This window comes from Athene cunicularia (genome assembly GCF_003259725.1).
Source record: "Athene cunicularia isolate RWA chromosome 13 unlocalized genomic scaffold, athCun1 chr13_part1, whole genome shotgun sequence".
NCBI classification, from domain to species: domain Eukaryota; kingdom Metazoa; phylum Chordata; class Aves; order Strigiformes; family Strigidae; genus Athene; species Athene cunicularia.
This window is the reverse complement of record NW_020799117.1, coordinates 20,386,385-20,401,394: the sequence shown is the minus strand read 5'-3', so window position 1 is coordinate 20,401,394 and position 15,010 is coordinate 20,386,385. Positions and strand designations below refer to the sequence as shown.

At 37.5% G+C, this 15,010-nt stretch overlaps 1 protein-coding gene across 1 annotated transcript in view; it reads left to right on the top strand.

Moving 5' to 3' along the window:
• Nucleotides 1-4,765: 4,765 nt before the first annotated feature.
• Nucleotides 4,766-15,010, top strand: part of LOC113485430 (ankyrin repeat and KH domain-containing protein 1-like) — a 103,837-nt gene continuing 93,592 nt past the window's right edge. The window contains exons 1-2 of the mRNA XM_026858561.1: nt 4,766-4,774; nt 5,531-5,684. Of these exons, the coding sequence (XP_026714362.1) occupies nt 4,766-4,774; nt 5,531-5,684 (163 nt within the window). The remainder of the gene's footprint in view (nt 4,775-5,530; nt 5,685-15,010) is intronic.

Genomic DNA, 15,010 nt, shown 5'->3' with positions numbered 1-15,010 from the left:
CCCCTCCCCCCATTTTCTGCTTTTTTGATGTGTTCAATCAGCTCATGCTGGTGGTGTCTTATAGCTGCCTGACATGTCACAAGGTGAGCAGTGACTGGAAATGATACTTCAAACACTTTACTTTCTCTGTTGAGGTGGTGATGTCCCCAAGCACCCTGTAACTCCCTGGGTTGTTAGGATACTTTGTGATCACAAGATCCATAGGGCTGCCACTGGAACAAGATCCATAGGCTGATTCACAGATCTTAGTGGTGATTCACAGATCTTAGTGGCTTAAACTTTTTTTAATTGAAGAAACAGTCTTCAGAAATTACAGTTCAAGCCTAACAGCATGGGTATGGTCTTATGTCATCAATGTCTGAATTTTGTTTACGTTGATTATATGTTGTTCTTCTGTACTGATTCTGAAGTACTTCCACAAAATGTTTCTTTTTTTTCTCAGGCTTTGAAGTGCCAAGGAAAGGCAGTATACTGAAGTCCCACTGAAAGGTTTTGTGAAAATACCCATATTTGTATGTGGTTTTTCCTCTAACTTTATGTGGTTTTTCCTCTAAACTGAAATAGTAATGCCAGGAAGGTGCCTTAAGTAGATGCAAAAATGGCTGGGTTGGGGAGTGGGCAGTGTTGAAAAGTACTCCTTAAAGGAAACCAAAGTCAGGCCTTTTGCTGGTGTGACGAGTCTACACCAGGGGTGTAGTGGTGTACTTGTCCCAAGAAGGTCCTAAGAGTGCCATGTCAGTGACAAAGTCTTCCACTTAACTTTCTTCTTGGAATCATTATTTTTAATAGTTTTGAAGCTGACATTCTTTTTATGTTGAATTTAAAGGGATTTGGTGTCAAATTTGAAATAAAGACTCCTTTTTAGTCTTAACTTAGGGTATCTGATGTCCTATCAGTATTCCCCAAAACTTTTTGTGCAGGATTATGAGTAGTATTCAGATATTGGCATTCAGTGTAATAAAGGCCTTGGCAGCATAAACTGTCAGATGCTGGATTTATCAGCATAAACTGTCAGATGCTGGATTTATCAGACAAAACCACAGGATTGTCCAGTCGTCTTAATTATGGAATGAAAATAGTTTAAATATAGGTAATATATTTTCAACTTCATAGGCATGAACTTCCAGCCTGATCTACAGGCCTGTATTAGCCTTAAGGAAGACATGGTCTCTCTGCATATATTCAGATTTAGACACGTCCAAATGGAACCGTTACAGAAATAATGAGGAAGGGTTACCTAATACAAAAGAGAAAATAAGGTAGTCATTTATTTCCATAATAAATAGGAGTTCAGGAGTCCCAGTCCCAGTCAGGTCTCAGTTCGTTATTAGAAGAAGCTCCACAAACACAGAGCAAGGAGCAATTTTACCCCAAAAAAGTGTTCATAGCTCAGAGTGTATCTGGAAAATGCAAGTCCAGGGAAATGATTTAATAGGAGTTTTCTCTTTCTTATTAACACTTTTTGTAAAGATAGTCTGCCTAGAAGTACTAGTTTGGCACAAATTGGAGAAGGTAGAATGAGCTGTCTCTGCTGCTGCCCTTGCCTGCAGGAGGAAGAGGAGGAGGAGAGAATGGTGCTGATACAGCTACAAGAGGAAGATTTTCTATCGTCTGTAGCCTGTGTCATTACAGGCTATTTGTGAGCAGCTCCAGGCTATTCTGGGAAAAAGTTTTGTTTTTTTTTTTTGGTGTGGGTTTTTTTTTTTTTTGTGTTTTTTTTTTTTTTTTTTCCAGTAGTGCAACGTAGGAAAGATCTGTTTAGAATTAATATTAGAAATGTGTTTCTAACCCTGTATGTCATTTTCTATCTTCCAAGAATTGCTAGTGTTAGTTGTGAGGTTAGTTCTTGCAGAGTCGCCTTTACATACTCCTGACCTGAGGTAAACTCAGTCATGGAATTAACATATAAATACTGATGTAGTTGAGTCCCAATGGCTGTGAATGTAGCCGCTATGGGGGGAGGAACCAGTGGTGTAACTGGATCTGCAGAGCTCTGAGGCTGCTGCAGTCCTTGGCAGAACTTCAGGAAAGGTCCATCATTCCTGTGGATGAGGGTGAAACACGACGTTGTAGTGAAGTATGCTGATGTTCAGCGCCCTGTCCTCAGGTCCCATGCAGCTCAGCAGCTGCTTTGGGTTTTGCTTGGAAATTATTCCTAGTTGCAATTGTTTTTGGCAGTTAGAATAATGTCTTGAATTCATGTGTTCCTAATGAGCCTTAGCAAGTAAGATGCTTATTAACTGCCCAAAGCAGCTTGTGAAATAATCCAGAAATAGCGCAGTGACTGGTTACTCTATCACTTAGCTGCAGATCTGATTAGAATAGAGCAGAGTGCCTAAATTTTGCCACATGAGCAGTGTATTAAGTCTCCCAGGAATGCTAACATGAAATGTGTTTGGGTTTTCTTTTTTGTTGTTTTTTTAATGGAGTCTTTTTTGTTTGTTTAAAAAGTAAAATTTGATACGTGTGGGGTAGTTTGATTTTTTTTTTTTTTTAATTTAAAAAAAAATTGTGTTCACTGCAGGATACTTCCATTCACAAGAGACATCTTGTTGATTAGGGAATATCTTACTCTGCTGTTAGTGATAAGGTATCTAACTGTTCATCCTCTCTAGCCTTGTCTTTGTGAGAAATTGCACTGATTTACAGAAACGTCAGACGTTCTGACTTGAAAATGCATTGAAACTTGTTCTGGGAGACTGGCAGTGGTACAGATATTTTAACATTTTGCATATGGATTTTCAGTATTTTCACACTCAATTGTGCGTATGTTATTAAGCTCTTACTAAAAATCAAGACAAAACCTAAAAATTGATGCTCAACATGTGCAGAAATAATGAAAGCAGCTGCCTTTTCTTGCTGTGATATAAAATGAAGATGAAAATACTGTATATGAAGCAAGATTTTTCTGCGAAGCTTTAAATGTGTGAGATCTCTGGAAGTACAGTTGCAAACCTAAAGAAGAGCTGAAAGGCAGTAAGAGTTGAAAAGTGGTGGAAAGAACAGACTGTACTAGTACGACCCATCTTGTACCCTAGGTTAAAGCTGTATCTGTAATTCACTTCAGTAAGTGGTGTTTGCATAATCAATATTAAAAAGACGGACTTTTTTAGAGGTTCCTGTAAGTACAGTGTACTTCCTCTTGGGGGGAAAGAAGGAAGTTCCTTTCAAGTTGATAGATATTTGTGAATGGTGAATTAATGCTGACTTAGGTTCAAGACGTGTGTTGTTGCAGGTAGTGCTCTGTAAATACATACAAGTGAGCTTGGGGTGGCAGCACGTTGGGGAGAAAATGGTCCATATCTTTACCAAAGTGTCAAAAAATGAAGTTTTAAAACTTGTAGTGGGACAACTTCTGGAAGATTGATTAAGTCTGATGTGCTTACCTTTGCCTGGGTGTTAAGCTGTTTTGAGACTGAAAGTTAGGATTTGCCAGAAGCAAGCAGTGTTTGTTTCTGCAGTATTTGTTCGTAAGTGCAGCTGCTTCAGTGGTAGGTAGCATTTTTATCCCTTTTGGTATGTCTTCAGAAGGGAGAATTGCTGTTAAATTCAGTGGTGTAATTGAAAGAGTCCATTAGCATGCAATAAAATTTCTTGTATGCAGTTCTTAGCTATATATATAGCCAATAATCACTTACGCACACAGTGGGATTTTCTGCCAGTTGCCAGGTCACCCCAAACATATTGTTGCAATAGGAATAATATTTCTATCATATTGGTGAGGCAAAGTGCCTTGTGTAGTCTTGGTGGAGAAAATTAAAACCCCTGTAGATAAGGGTGAATTTTTTCAGAAGTCAGTTTTGCATCAGAGATTATGCCTGCAGGGAGCCGTTAAACTGGCTAGATGGACATAACATGGAATTTGAGTTCTGCAGAGGGGAATGTTATGGTCGAGATACATTTTACTCTGAGTTGTATATATTTGCTCATTGTTTTTAGCAAAAATGTGTATTACTGGTTTAGGTCACTAATTTTCTGCTTGTTTAATGTTCAGCTCTTTCCCACTGTGACAGCCCTCTTATTTTAGTACTGTTGTCTAGACTAATCTAGAAATCTTGCTTCTTCAAGCTCTAAATCACAGCCTCCTGTCTTAGCTTTAATATTTGTGCCTTGGCACACAAGGTAAAATACCTGTAAGATACCAATATGATGCATACCTACTGAGATGCGGAAATCATCTTCTGTGTTCCTAAAAACTGCTCTCCTTGATGCCCATGTTAGCACTGCATTTCACTGGGTGCCCATGGATTGGCTTGGACACTGGGGGATAATGTTACAGAACATTTACATATCAAAAAGGGGAAGAAATTAGCACAAGTTGCTCTTGAATAGCAGTGCTCTAGGTAGCTGTCCAGACTCCTCTTAACATTTTTTTCACACAATGGGGCACTTAATGAATTTGCAGATGGCCTGATTGGATTTTTTTTTTTTTAACATAAACTATCCCTTTCATAAGGATATGTTGTGTGGTCATGTGTGATAGGGCTGAATATGATGATAGTTTGCTACTGGCGTGAGAAAGATAGGGGGAAGTATTAGGGGAAAACAGAAAGGGAGATGAGACTGGGTCATGAAGTGGGTGGGAAAGGGCAGCAAGGGTTGTATAACAAGCATGTCTCATTTCTATGGGATATTTAAGGTGCTGTTAGTGTTGAACAGATGTCTAATTATGAAAGTTGTTTATCTTAAAATATTACTGAAAATAGAGGAAATTTTGTCTGAACTTGGGACAGATTCTGAAATGTGGTTCTGCTCTCATTAGAGTATGAGTCAGGTATCCTCCTTGTTTACTCTGGCAAGCTGTCATAAAACTACAGTGTGTTATGTTGAGTAATTCCATGAGCTTGTATTTGGAGATCATGTGGGCCACTGGTGGGACTGCATTATTGCTGCTTAATTGGAATACCTGCTTGCTTAATTTTTCTACCTACCTGTTCTCATTCTCATAGAAGGGTAATACTAAGTGCCAGCTTGGAAACAGAAGTTTTGGTTTTGAAGTTTAGTCCACTATGGTGTTTCTACTCAAACAAAATATTTGTGCTGCATTAGTTGAAATTACTTTTAAAAGAGAACTGAAAGGTATCTTGGGACAGTATTCAATGCCTCCCTGGCTCTCAGATAGGTTCAGCTATACCAGAGTCATTACAGATGGCTTTTTTTAATAACAGGGTAGACAGACTTCTGGTGACAAAGATGCTACAGCCTCTTGTGGCAGTCAGTTTTGGTGGTTAACTGTCCAAAGGTGTCTAATATTTTTTCAGTATTAAATCTGAGTTGCCCTTGCTGTAGTTCAAGATCTTAATTGTAATTTTTACAATGAAATGTTTTTCATGTAGAATTTTTATCTTTGTGATTTCAGTGACCTTTTCAGTGAGTTCACCAGATGATTTTTACGGTTGTGTTCTATAATTTGTATAGTTAAAACATGATTATGACAGTACAGTTAAATTATTCTGTGTCTTTCCTAGTATTTTAGATTTAGTATAAAACTTCAAAATTGGTAAAATTATTTTTCTAACTTGGCAAACAGGTTGAATCATTTATTTTGGACCAAGAAGATCTTGATAACCCAGTACTTAAAACCACGTCGGAGTTATTCTTATCGAGTGCTGCAGAAGGTGCGGACTTGAGAACTGTGGATCCAGAAACACAAGCAAGACTGGAAGCCTTACTGGAGGCAGCAGGTACTTTCCTCGTATAGTTTTTTTTTCTGAACCTACCTTGCACACAGATCTGTCAACCTGTAAATTTTGACCCTAGCAAAATAATCACAAGTCCAGGAATTTACCAGGACAACGGGAAGCAGAACATGGAAAACAAGCCTGTAATTCTTACAGGTGTTGAGGGTTGCCTGGTCCCCTTGTTCTGTGCAAACAAAGAGAACTTAATTTGAATTAAGTGGTATTTCATTGACCAGATGAGACTACATGTGTTACCAGAGGGAGGATTAAAGGGGAGAGAATGGAAGGAAGTAGACTTGCTAAAATGACAATTTTTTTCTGCTGCTTTGGTCAATATATAGTTATTAATACATTATTTCAGAAATTTACAGTTGAAATTCTTGTTCCTCTGTTTTGACTTTCACAAAAATATTTCTTCCCTTCTGTAGATACGATGGCAAATGCATATTTAGGTTCATGTTCTGAAACCAGATTACATGAACATAGTGCTGTTACATTTGTTACTTTTATAGTGAAAGCTTGACTAATTTAATTTAAGATTTGTGACTTGAGTGTTTGCAATGGATTTGAAAATTGTCAGTTTCAAAATTCCAAGGTCAAAAAGATGTTAAAACCCTGTTTTTAAACAAATCCTGTTTGACCATTATGGGTACATAGACTACTAGTAGTGTGCTGAAATAGCACTCTTCAAACTTTAGCTTTCAACACCCTTAAGAGCTAGATAAAATGGCATTTATTTTGCAGGTGTTCAGATGTAAAGCTATATATAGTCTTAAAGGAGAAAATCATTCTGAAGAAGCAAAGGGGGCAAGGGACTCAGGCTTTGGGCTCTCATTGCATTTGAATTTGAAAAAAATACAATTTACAACATAGCATAGCTTTTGTCAGCAGCAAGTTGCAGCAGCCTAATTAAAGGTGGTCCCCCTAAGTTGATTCTAACCTAATGTAACCCTTGAGGACCAAATTTTGCAGGGAAGGCTGTTTCTGGGATACTCTGGACACTAAGAGAATTTGAATAATCTGATCCCTTTTTAAACCTATTTTTAGTTGAAAAAGTGCTTCACTTTGTATCTTATCCCTGATGACTGGTGTGTCCTATAACCTATTGCTAGCTCTGTAAATTGCCAGTGTAGATGTCTAGTGTTACTAGGGCAGTCAGTCACTGAGGTATGTGTTTACACCTAGGGTGTCAGTGTTCAAAATGATTTCAAGGTATTTTAACAAATCTAGGAAGTATCACTGCTTTTTCTATTGTCTGTGAGAATGCTTTCTTTAGATTTCTAAGCAGTAGGTGTCCACTTGTCTCCAGGATTAGATAATTTGTTTTTAATCTGAGGTTTCCATGCTTTGATTCCCAGAGTGCTTTGAGTAGGGATCTAGAAAATGAGCAGAAGAGAAGGAATCTGAAAAGAAGAGCAAATAAAAAAAGAGTGCTTATGTTTAGGGGCTTCATCTCTGTCTCTAAAAAAAACTGGACAAAATTAATGTCCCTTGATGAATGTGTGAGATCAAAAGACTGAAGACACTTGAGAAGGTTCTGTAGTTAAGCAGTACTTGTCTTCCCCACTGCGAATTTGAACACTAAAAATGTTGTTAGTGTAACCTAAAGGAGACCCTGAGAATCTGGTAGTTTATTAATAAAAGTCATCATTTGAAAGTGATTGAAAAAGCAGCTAGTGATTCTGGGAGTTGTTATAATATCTTCACTGGATTTCTCTGGCTGGTTTGGCTGAAAAATACCCTCTCTAAGCTTCTAGGTTTCTCCATCATGACAACAAAGTGGCCTAGCATTGGGACTTTGTCTTGTTTTGCAGTTTGGCAAAAGCAAGTGATTTCTCCTGTTATTTTTGTCACATTTTAGTCTCCAGCATTAAGGATTGCTTGCAAAAATAGATGGAAAAACTGTTATTTGAACAAGTAGTTTAGCTATGGCTTTGTCTGTGGTTTCCAGGCTAGCTTGCCCTTCATTGTGATCATCCCTTCTCCTGTGGGAGACTTGATCCTACCTTACAACCTACAGGAAAATCGGTCTTGCACTTAGTGTCTCAAATTTCTTAAGGTTTCTCAGATGCAGGGTTTGTGGCTGTGTTGTTCGGATCTTAATGAGTATGACTTGCAAAACTAGTTTTGCTCTTTCTTCGTGAATCCTTTAATACTCAGATCTCACATGGGCATGCTGATTATTAATTCTGGAAGTTCTAGCAACTACAGCCAGGTGGGATGTTCTTCAAATTACTTAGGCAGAAGTGGTTTTCAATCATTGCGCTCTCAGATTCATGGGAGTTTTGTTTTTAAGTAGCTGTCTTGATTCAGAGCTGGTTAAGCCTGCATATGCAAGTGTAGAGGCTGCACTTCGCAGCAGATTAGCTGCACTGCTTAAAAATGTTTCTATACATCATATTTATCCATCATAAGAGTGCTGGATATTTTTTCACAGTTCAGCTTGTTTATTCAGTTTCCAAGAGGACTTAAAATATTTTGTGGTTTTGGATGCTGAGGGTGACAGCCTTAAGTAGAATTTATAGCAAGAGGGTTGTGCCTCACCACCCTTAAGAGAGCAGCAAGTGTACTCGTATATGCATATACATGTGCACACAAACAGTGGTTAGATTTTTTTTTTATGTCTACTAGGCCCTCTGGAAACTGGGCTGATTAGCTTTAGTTTGGACAACCATTCTTCCTTCTGTAATCTGTTTAAGCAAAGCACAGGTGCTTTGTTAATGAACAACTATCTTTAAACAACTGTCAGTGATTGTGTTATTTCACAAAAAACCCTAGTTTTACCTTCTGAAGACTCACAGACTTTGCTGTCCTGTGAATGTCGTAAATATGAGTTGTTTTAATCTTCAGAAATTGAAGATAAAAGAATTGAATCAGTTCTTTGGGAAGTTATCCTAAACAAACCAGGTCTTTTATATACCTTCAGTATGACTTCTAGTAGCATAGAAGGGATTTATAGGTAAAATAACCTATGGAAAGAGAACCATACTGTTAGGAGATGTTTGTGTTTTTGAGATTGTAATTGAACAGATTCTTATTATCCTGACAGTGGTTTCATCTGCACTAGAAACCTTCAGCTCCACTGTTAATTGATTTCTTAAAATAATATTCCAACTCTGAAGAATTATGGTTCTTTTGTGGATATTCAGTAAGGTGTTGCCTATTAAATTTCTTTTTTAGGGACAGTAGTTGACTGCTGGAGGATGACAGCTCTTTGCTGCTGTGAATGAATGGTTCTAGTGTGCAGAGTTCTCATTTGTCTTGTGGGTTCCTCCATGGGTCCCTCAACCCATCTTCTTAAAAGGGCAAACTTGCCTCCAAAGTGTTAGGGAAAGTTTGACAGGTTAAAGCTGTTTCATTTACTGGTCCCCCCCCTTTTATAGGCATCACGAAGGGAAAATGACTTGTAGTACAGTCCTCTTTCTGGAGTACAGGTTGTTTCTTAGAGAACGGTGTTGTTTGAAGTATGTGGTCAAATAAAAATCCCAGATGCCCATTTGGTGTATTCTGCACCCAAAACATGAAATTCCACAGAAAGTTATATAATGTCTAAATGTTAATCCGTGCAGTTACAATACCCTGTTCATACATAGTGTTTCAGCATGGTTTTGCTGAGTTTTCTGGGAAGTGATGTAGAACGTTACTGAGCTGATTTTTAGTTTGAGGAAATCACTTGGGTGCCTGTATCCTTACCAGCATCCTTTTGAGCATGTTCCTTCTCAATCTTGAATATTGAAGCACTTTGACAGTGAAGTATCAAAAATTATGTGCAGAAGAAAGTGGTAAAGATTGGAGCACTTGGTATTCCTGTTGAGTGTCCACTATAGTGAGGAGTTTTGTTATCAGTGAGTTCTTCAGAAGTCCTACTATTGTTTATAAAGAGACTTGTGAGGAAAATCAGGGTATTTTGGAGAGGAACCGTGTTCAGCCAAGAGTTTGCTTAATGATACAGATGTCAGTAGTGCATCCTTACATTACTTCTGTTGAAATACAGGATTAAAGGTTACTGTAGACCCTCACATAGATGGTTTGGTGTGTTTGAAAGTGGGGGATTAAATGCAGTGTAAATGGTGGAAGATAAATCTAGTTTTAATAACAAGTGTCTGTTTATGTGGTGAATTTCAGTAGCTGATTCAGGCGTGAGGGCCTGATACTGCTCTTTGGAAAGCTGTGTGTGTGCGCGGGGAATGGGTTGTGTGTTCTGAAACTGGGGAAGGCAAAACGTGGAAGTAATCACCTACTTAGTGGAAATACAGAACACAGGTCAAAATATGAATGGCCCCAGATAAAATCTGCCTGCTTTAGGATAAACTGAAAGGATACAGTGAGATTCAGCAATTGTAAAAGTGAATGCTTTCCAGTGTATGTATGTATCTCTCTAGATTCACTCTCTTGCAGAGTTGTCTACCAAACCTGTTTGTTTTTTTTGTGTGTGTGTGTGTGACCAAACCCATTCATTAACAACAGCGAGGTTGTTTTTTTTTTTCTTTATTAAAATAGAACATTAGAAGGCTTGAATGTGACAAAATAGACTTTGTGATCAAGTGCTACTGGTGAGTGAGCTGTGGTCTAAAAGATCAGTTCCAAAGGTGCATGGCTTGCTCTCATCCTGTGTGGGAGACACCCCTTGGAAAGTGTCAGATACTGGGCTAGATAAATTCTTTGATTGTGTTGTTTATGATCAATAAGGTTTATGTGTGAACCTGGTGTTTCTTTTCTTAGGATTGATGAGTAATGTGATTTAAATGGAGGTGGGCATTAGAAGCTTAGCATCTGAAGGGTTATCCAAGTTCCACTTAAAACCATAGAAGTTGAGGGCTGCAGAAGAGGGGTGATTCATGTTTGTCAATTTAGTGGCTGCAGCTCTCTTCTTGTGGAATGCCGATGTTAATGTGGAATGTTAATAAATATGTTTGTAGATCTGTATTGGTGTTCTTGAATTAAAAAAAATGCCTTTATTGGGAGGAATCTGGGAGGATTGCTGGTGTTTGAGCAAAGGTGGAGCTTTTTTGTAAAAATGTAGCAATATCAAATTTGAAGTTAGCTGTCTTCAACATGGCAAAAGTCTTAGTCCAACTCTTGACTGGCTTTTTATTTAAACCCACAAAAGACTTTTCACCCTAATTTGATCTGATCTGAAATACTTGGTTTCATTGGTGTAGTATATGGATCAAATAAGAGAAACAGTTTTCATTAAAAAAATTCAACTAGGCTTCATTCTGGACACTTCTTTATATATCACAGCTGTACTACTAAAATCACCACTGTCTTGTTAACTGAAAAATGTTTGCCTTTTGAGTTACTGGCATATTACAGTGACTTTCTCATTTTCTTTCTTCATCTAAAGATTCAGAGTGGGAAGGAGTATATGGTATGTGAAATTTATAGATGTGTTGTGCTTTGGTGTAAGTTGGATAAACCGTCTGAATTTGGTGCATGTAATTGAATTATTAATATTACATTTCTCCGAGGTTTTGCATGATTTAAATATTTTTTTTTCTAATCTAGTAGTCTTCTAGATTAGAAAAAGTCGTCTAATCCTATCTTAGTCAAATTAACTTATATACTTTGAAAGTGCATTAAGTGTACTAGCTTCATAATTTTTGGCTCTTTCAGTTGGATTTTGCTGTGAAGAACAGTTTCATTGTTGTAACACTTAAGTTGTTGCTTTTAGGTATCAGACAGCTGAATTGTTCTACCGGCTGTGAACACTATACTTTTCAGAATTCTTTGGCAAAGGCGATTCTGAGATTTTAACTTTTCAGTGGTCATGGGGAGTGAGAAGACACAAAGTCACAAGTTTTCATTTGTGAAATACTAAAATTGGCCAGTGTACTACTCTTCAATCTCTTAAATTGTCTGCATATTTATATCTATCTATATGTATCTCAGAGGTCATGGTTAGTAAGCCAGTGTTTCATGACCATACCATAAACAACTTGTGCAATTCTCCTTTTAACGTGATTTTTTTTTCAAAGTCCTGGATATATTTTTTTAATTAATTCTGGTTCTCCATCCTATTTTACTTTGCCATATATTATTTCTCATGCAAGTTGCATTCTTCTGTAGGGTCAAATTCTCTTTGCTCTCCTGTTCCAATATGGGGATATTCCTGGTTAAAAATTTTTTTCCACTCAGTACTGTTTTCAGGACTTGTATTAGGGCTTAGAGTAGCTCAGCCAAAGAAGGAAAGTGGGGAGGCTTTGGGCAGGTGAAAAGCAGTGCTTTATTGACAGTCCTACATAATGCCTGAACTGAGATGGAATTTAGCCTGTTCCAAGAGGAAATCCTACTTTTTTAAAAACATTTTTACATGTATGCTTCCTTCATCCATCAAAATTATAATAATTGCATTCAGGCTTTGCAGTGGAGTGCAGAAGCTTACAATGGGCTTTGTTACTGCTGGCTTTCAGCTTAGAGCTGGTGTGTAGCACTGTGGCTGTGCCAGGGTGCTGGTACCCGTTACAGGGTATGGGGGAGTCTGTTGTGGGACAGCTAGTGAGGCTCTTGTTTGTTGACAGTATACTGAAGCAAGTTTTTGTTGTGTTGTCTTGAGATTGTGCTAGAGTTGGTAAATAAAGATCTTGCATAGCAATGTTGCAGGTAAGCTTGTTATGTGGGTCTATGATATAAGCAGGTACAGGGGGGGGAAAAAAAAAAAAAAAAGAATGCTAGCTCAAACCACAGGTTGATTAAAGCTAGTATCTGGTAAATATTGCTGTTGACCCAAATGTCTTTCCAAAGAATGTATCTTTTTTAAGTGTTAGTATTTTTTCTGAGTTCTGCTTCATTTATGTGCATGCTTTCTTTCTCTAAACAGATGGCTACTGGTATGATTCTTTGTAATGCCTGTGTAAGAGGGGACCGTAGATGTTAACATTGTGAAATGTAGCAGTTACTACGCTTGCAAGTTGGGAGTTACTCAAAATGTGACTCTTCTCCCTATGTGCATCAGGAGAGTGAAAGAGGAGTGAGGAGATACAAGCAACAGACACAGTTTTTTTTCTATCTCCTTGAAGAAGACTCCATTAATAGTTTATATAAAATTAATTACACAGACTTGGGTTTTAAGTTTGCATTTTTGATTTTCTGCATTTGTCAGTCCTGTAGCTTTCTTAGCACATGATATAAAACCAGAGTTCAGAAGTATTCAGAACAGAGTTTGAGACTTAAGGGAATGCTGTGTAGTGTGCAGAAGATCAGATCTGAATCTCCCCACTGAGATTTCAATTTTTTTTTGATGTTCTGTAACTTAATGGCAAAGTGTGGTGGCGGTAACTACTGTCAGCCATTTAGCTCAGTAGTACACCGACTGGTAAGTCAGGTTGGTAGTCTGAATGTGTAGCCACCCCTTCTGGAGCTGATTGGAAGTAGACAGTGAGATGTAACCTAATTATTTTGGAGGCAGGGCTGCATGCTACCTGTTTATATAAGAGTTGCTTAAACTGTCTATTTCCTGTGCAGTGATGAGTGTCTCGGGTCATACGAGAAGAATTAATTGAGCTCTTGTTGGTGGACCTACAGCACATTGTTCTTCTATCAGTTTTATAATGGTATTAAATATTTGGGGTTTTTTTGAAGTGTCAGAAGCAACAGATTATATTGAGTCATTAATAGTTTGCAGTATATGGTATAACAGGTGAACCTGTTGCTTTTGTCAATTGGTAACTTGCCTTGGACAAAATATTCTTGTATATTTAGGAAGTAATTACAGTAAATAATGCTACAGTATATGCATAGTGCAAATGATCAAATTTGCCTATTTCTAGAAAGTCAAGCTAGTTTTCATCAGATTAATGAAAAATAAAATTATGTAAAATATATACCACTTATGAAAGCAAGTAGTTTTTTTTACAGTGGGGTGTAAGCACCTTCATTGTCTGTTATAAAATTATTTTCTACCTTTTTAAAAACCTTTTTTGAAAGCTGAGAATTTAAATCTTTTGATTTAAAACAAGCTGTAGTATATTAAGCATCTTCCACAAAAATGGAGTTTATATTCTTGGTGAGTATGAAGTATTTAAATACTTGAGGATTCAGCACATACTAGGAAACTTTAAAACAAGATACTGTGTTGCACAAATTTATCCTCATTGTATCCACCAAGAAAATACTTGCTGTGTGAACAAAAGCACAGTGCAGTTTTTCCCTGTGTAATAAAGCATTATCTCTAAAACAGCAGTTACTGACTTGTCATTTAGCCATCACCTTTTCCTCAAATTCTGTACAACTGCTTAGAACTTTCTGAAAAACAGGGCTGCAAGCAATCTCACTAGACCTAGTTTTATTTCCTTTTCTTCCTTCTCCCCAGGCAAATTCAGCTGTGCTTGTGCTATTCCTGACAAGTGGCTTTAAGAACTGGTTAGACAAACTATCTCCAGTGCTGGAAGTTTCACAGCATGCCAAGCCAACTGCAGTCCTTAGCATGAGAAGGTTTTTCCGGGTGTCAGTCATCAGTGTTACATGATGAAATATCTAACTTGGAGGTGAAGGGGGTACTAAGCTGCTGGTGAAGAGTTTCACAAGGAAAGGAAGAAAAGTTGTTGTAGCAAAGCAATTGGTGTTTTTTCAGCGGAGTTGCTTTGGGTGCTTGTTTTATGTATCCCACCCAAATTTAGTGTTCTCTTTTTCAATGCAGCCATCCTTAAAACCAACTTGCAGACTGTTATATTTCTCAGTACTCTTTTTTTTTAAAAAAAGGCTAAATAACATCAAATCTTTCTCTGCTCTTAACTCATGTTATTTAGACTTTCATCTGGTCTTGTTCTCCTCTGAAGTATGTGTACATGATCTCTGTTCTTCATAGCTTGTTGCCCCAAATTAGTCATATTATTGAAGTTGAGCTTTATTGATGCATGGATGGTAGGAGTGTTACTTCATCTGTCCTGCAAGCTGTGCTTTTGTTTATACATCTCAGTTTGTTGTCTGCATTTTGCAGGAGACATATTGATTTACAAGTTGAATTTGACTTTAAGTCTACCAGTGCTTTTCTGAAGAACTGTTTACCTGAACATACTATACCTGTGTGTGTGCAGTTGATTATTCCTGTGTGTGTGTGTGTGTGTGTGTGTATATATATATATATATATATATACACACACACATATATATATATATATATATATTTGCTGATACTCCTGTTTGGATATGACCTTTAAAAACACTTCTTGAATCTGAATCATTATGAAGGCTAAAATTCAAAGAATTACATGGCTTGTGAGCAGCAGAGGAAAGCCACTCTGAGAAAGCTTATTCTAACCAACCTGGCCTGACTTCCAGCTGGCTTTGCCTTGTGTTTTCAAAAAAAAAAAAAAAAAAAAAAAAAAAAA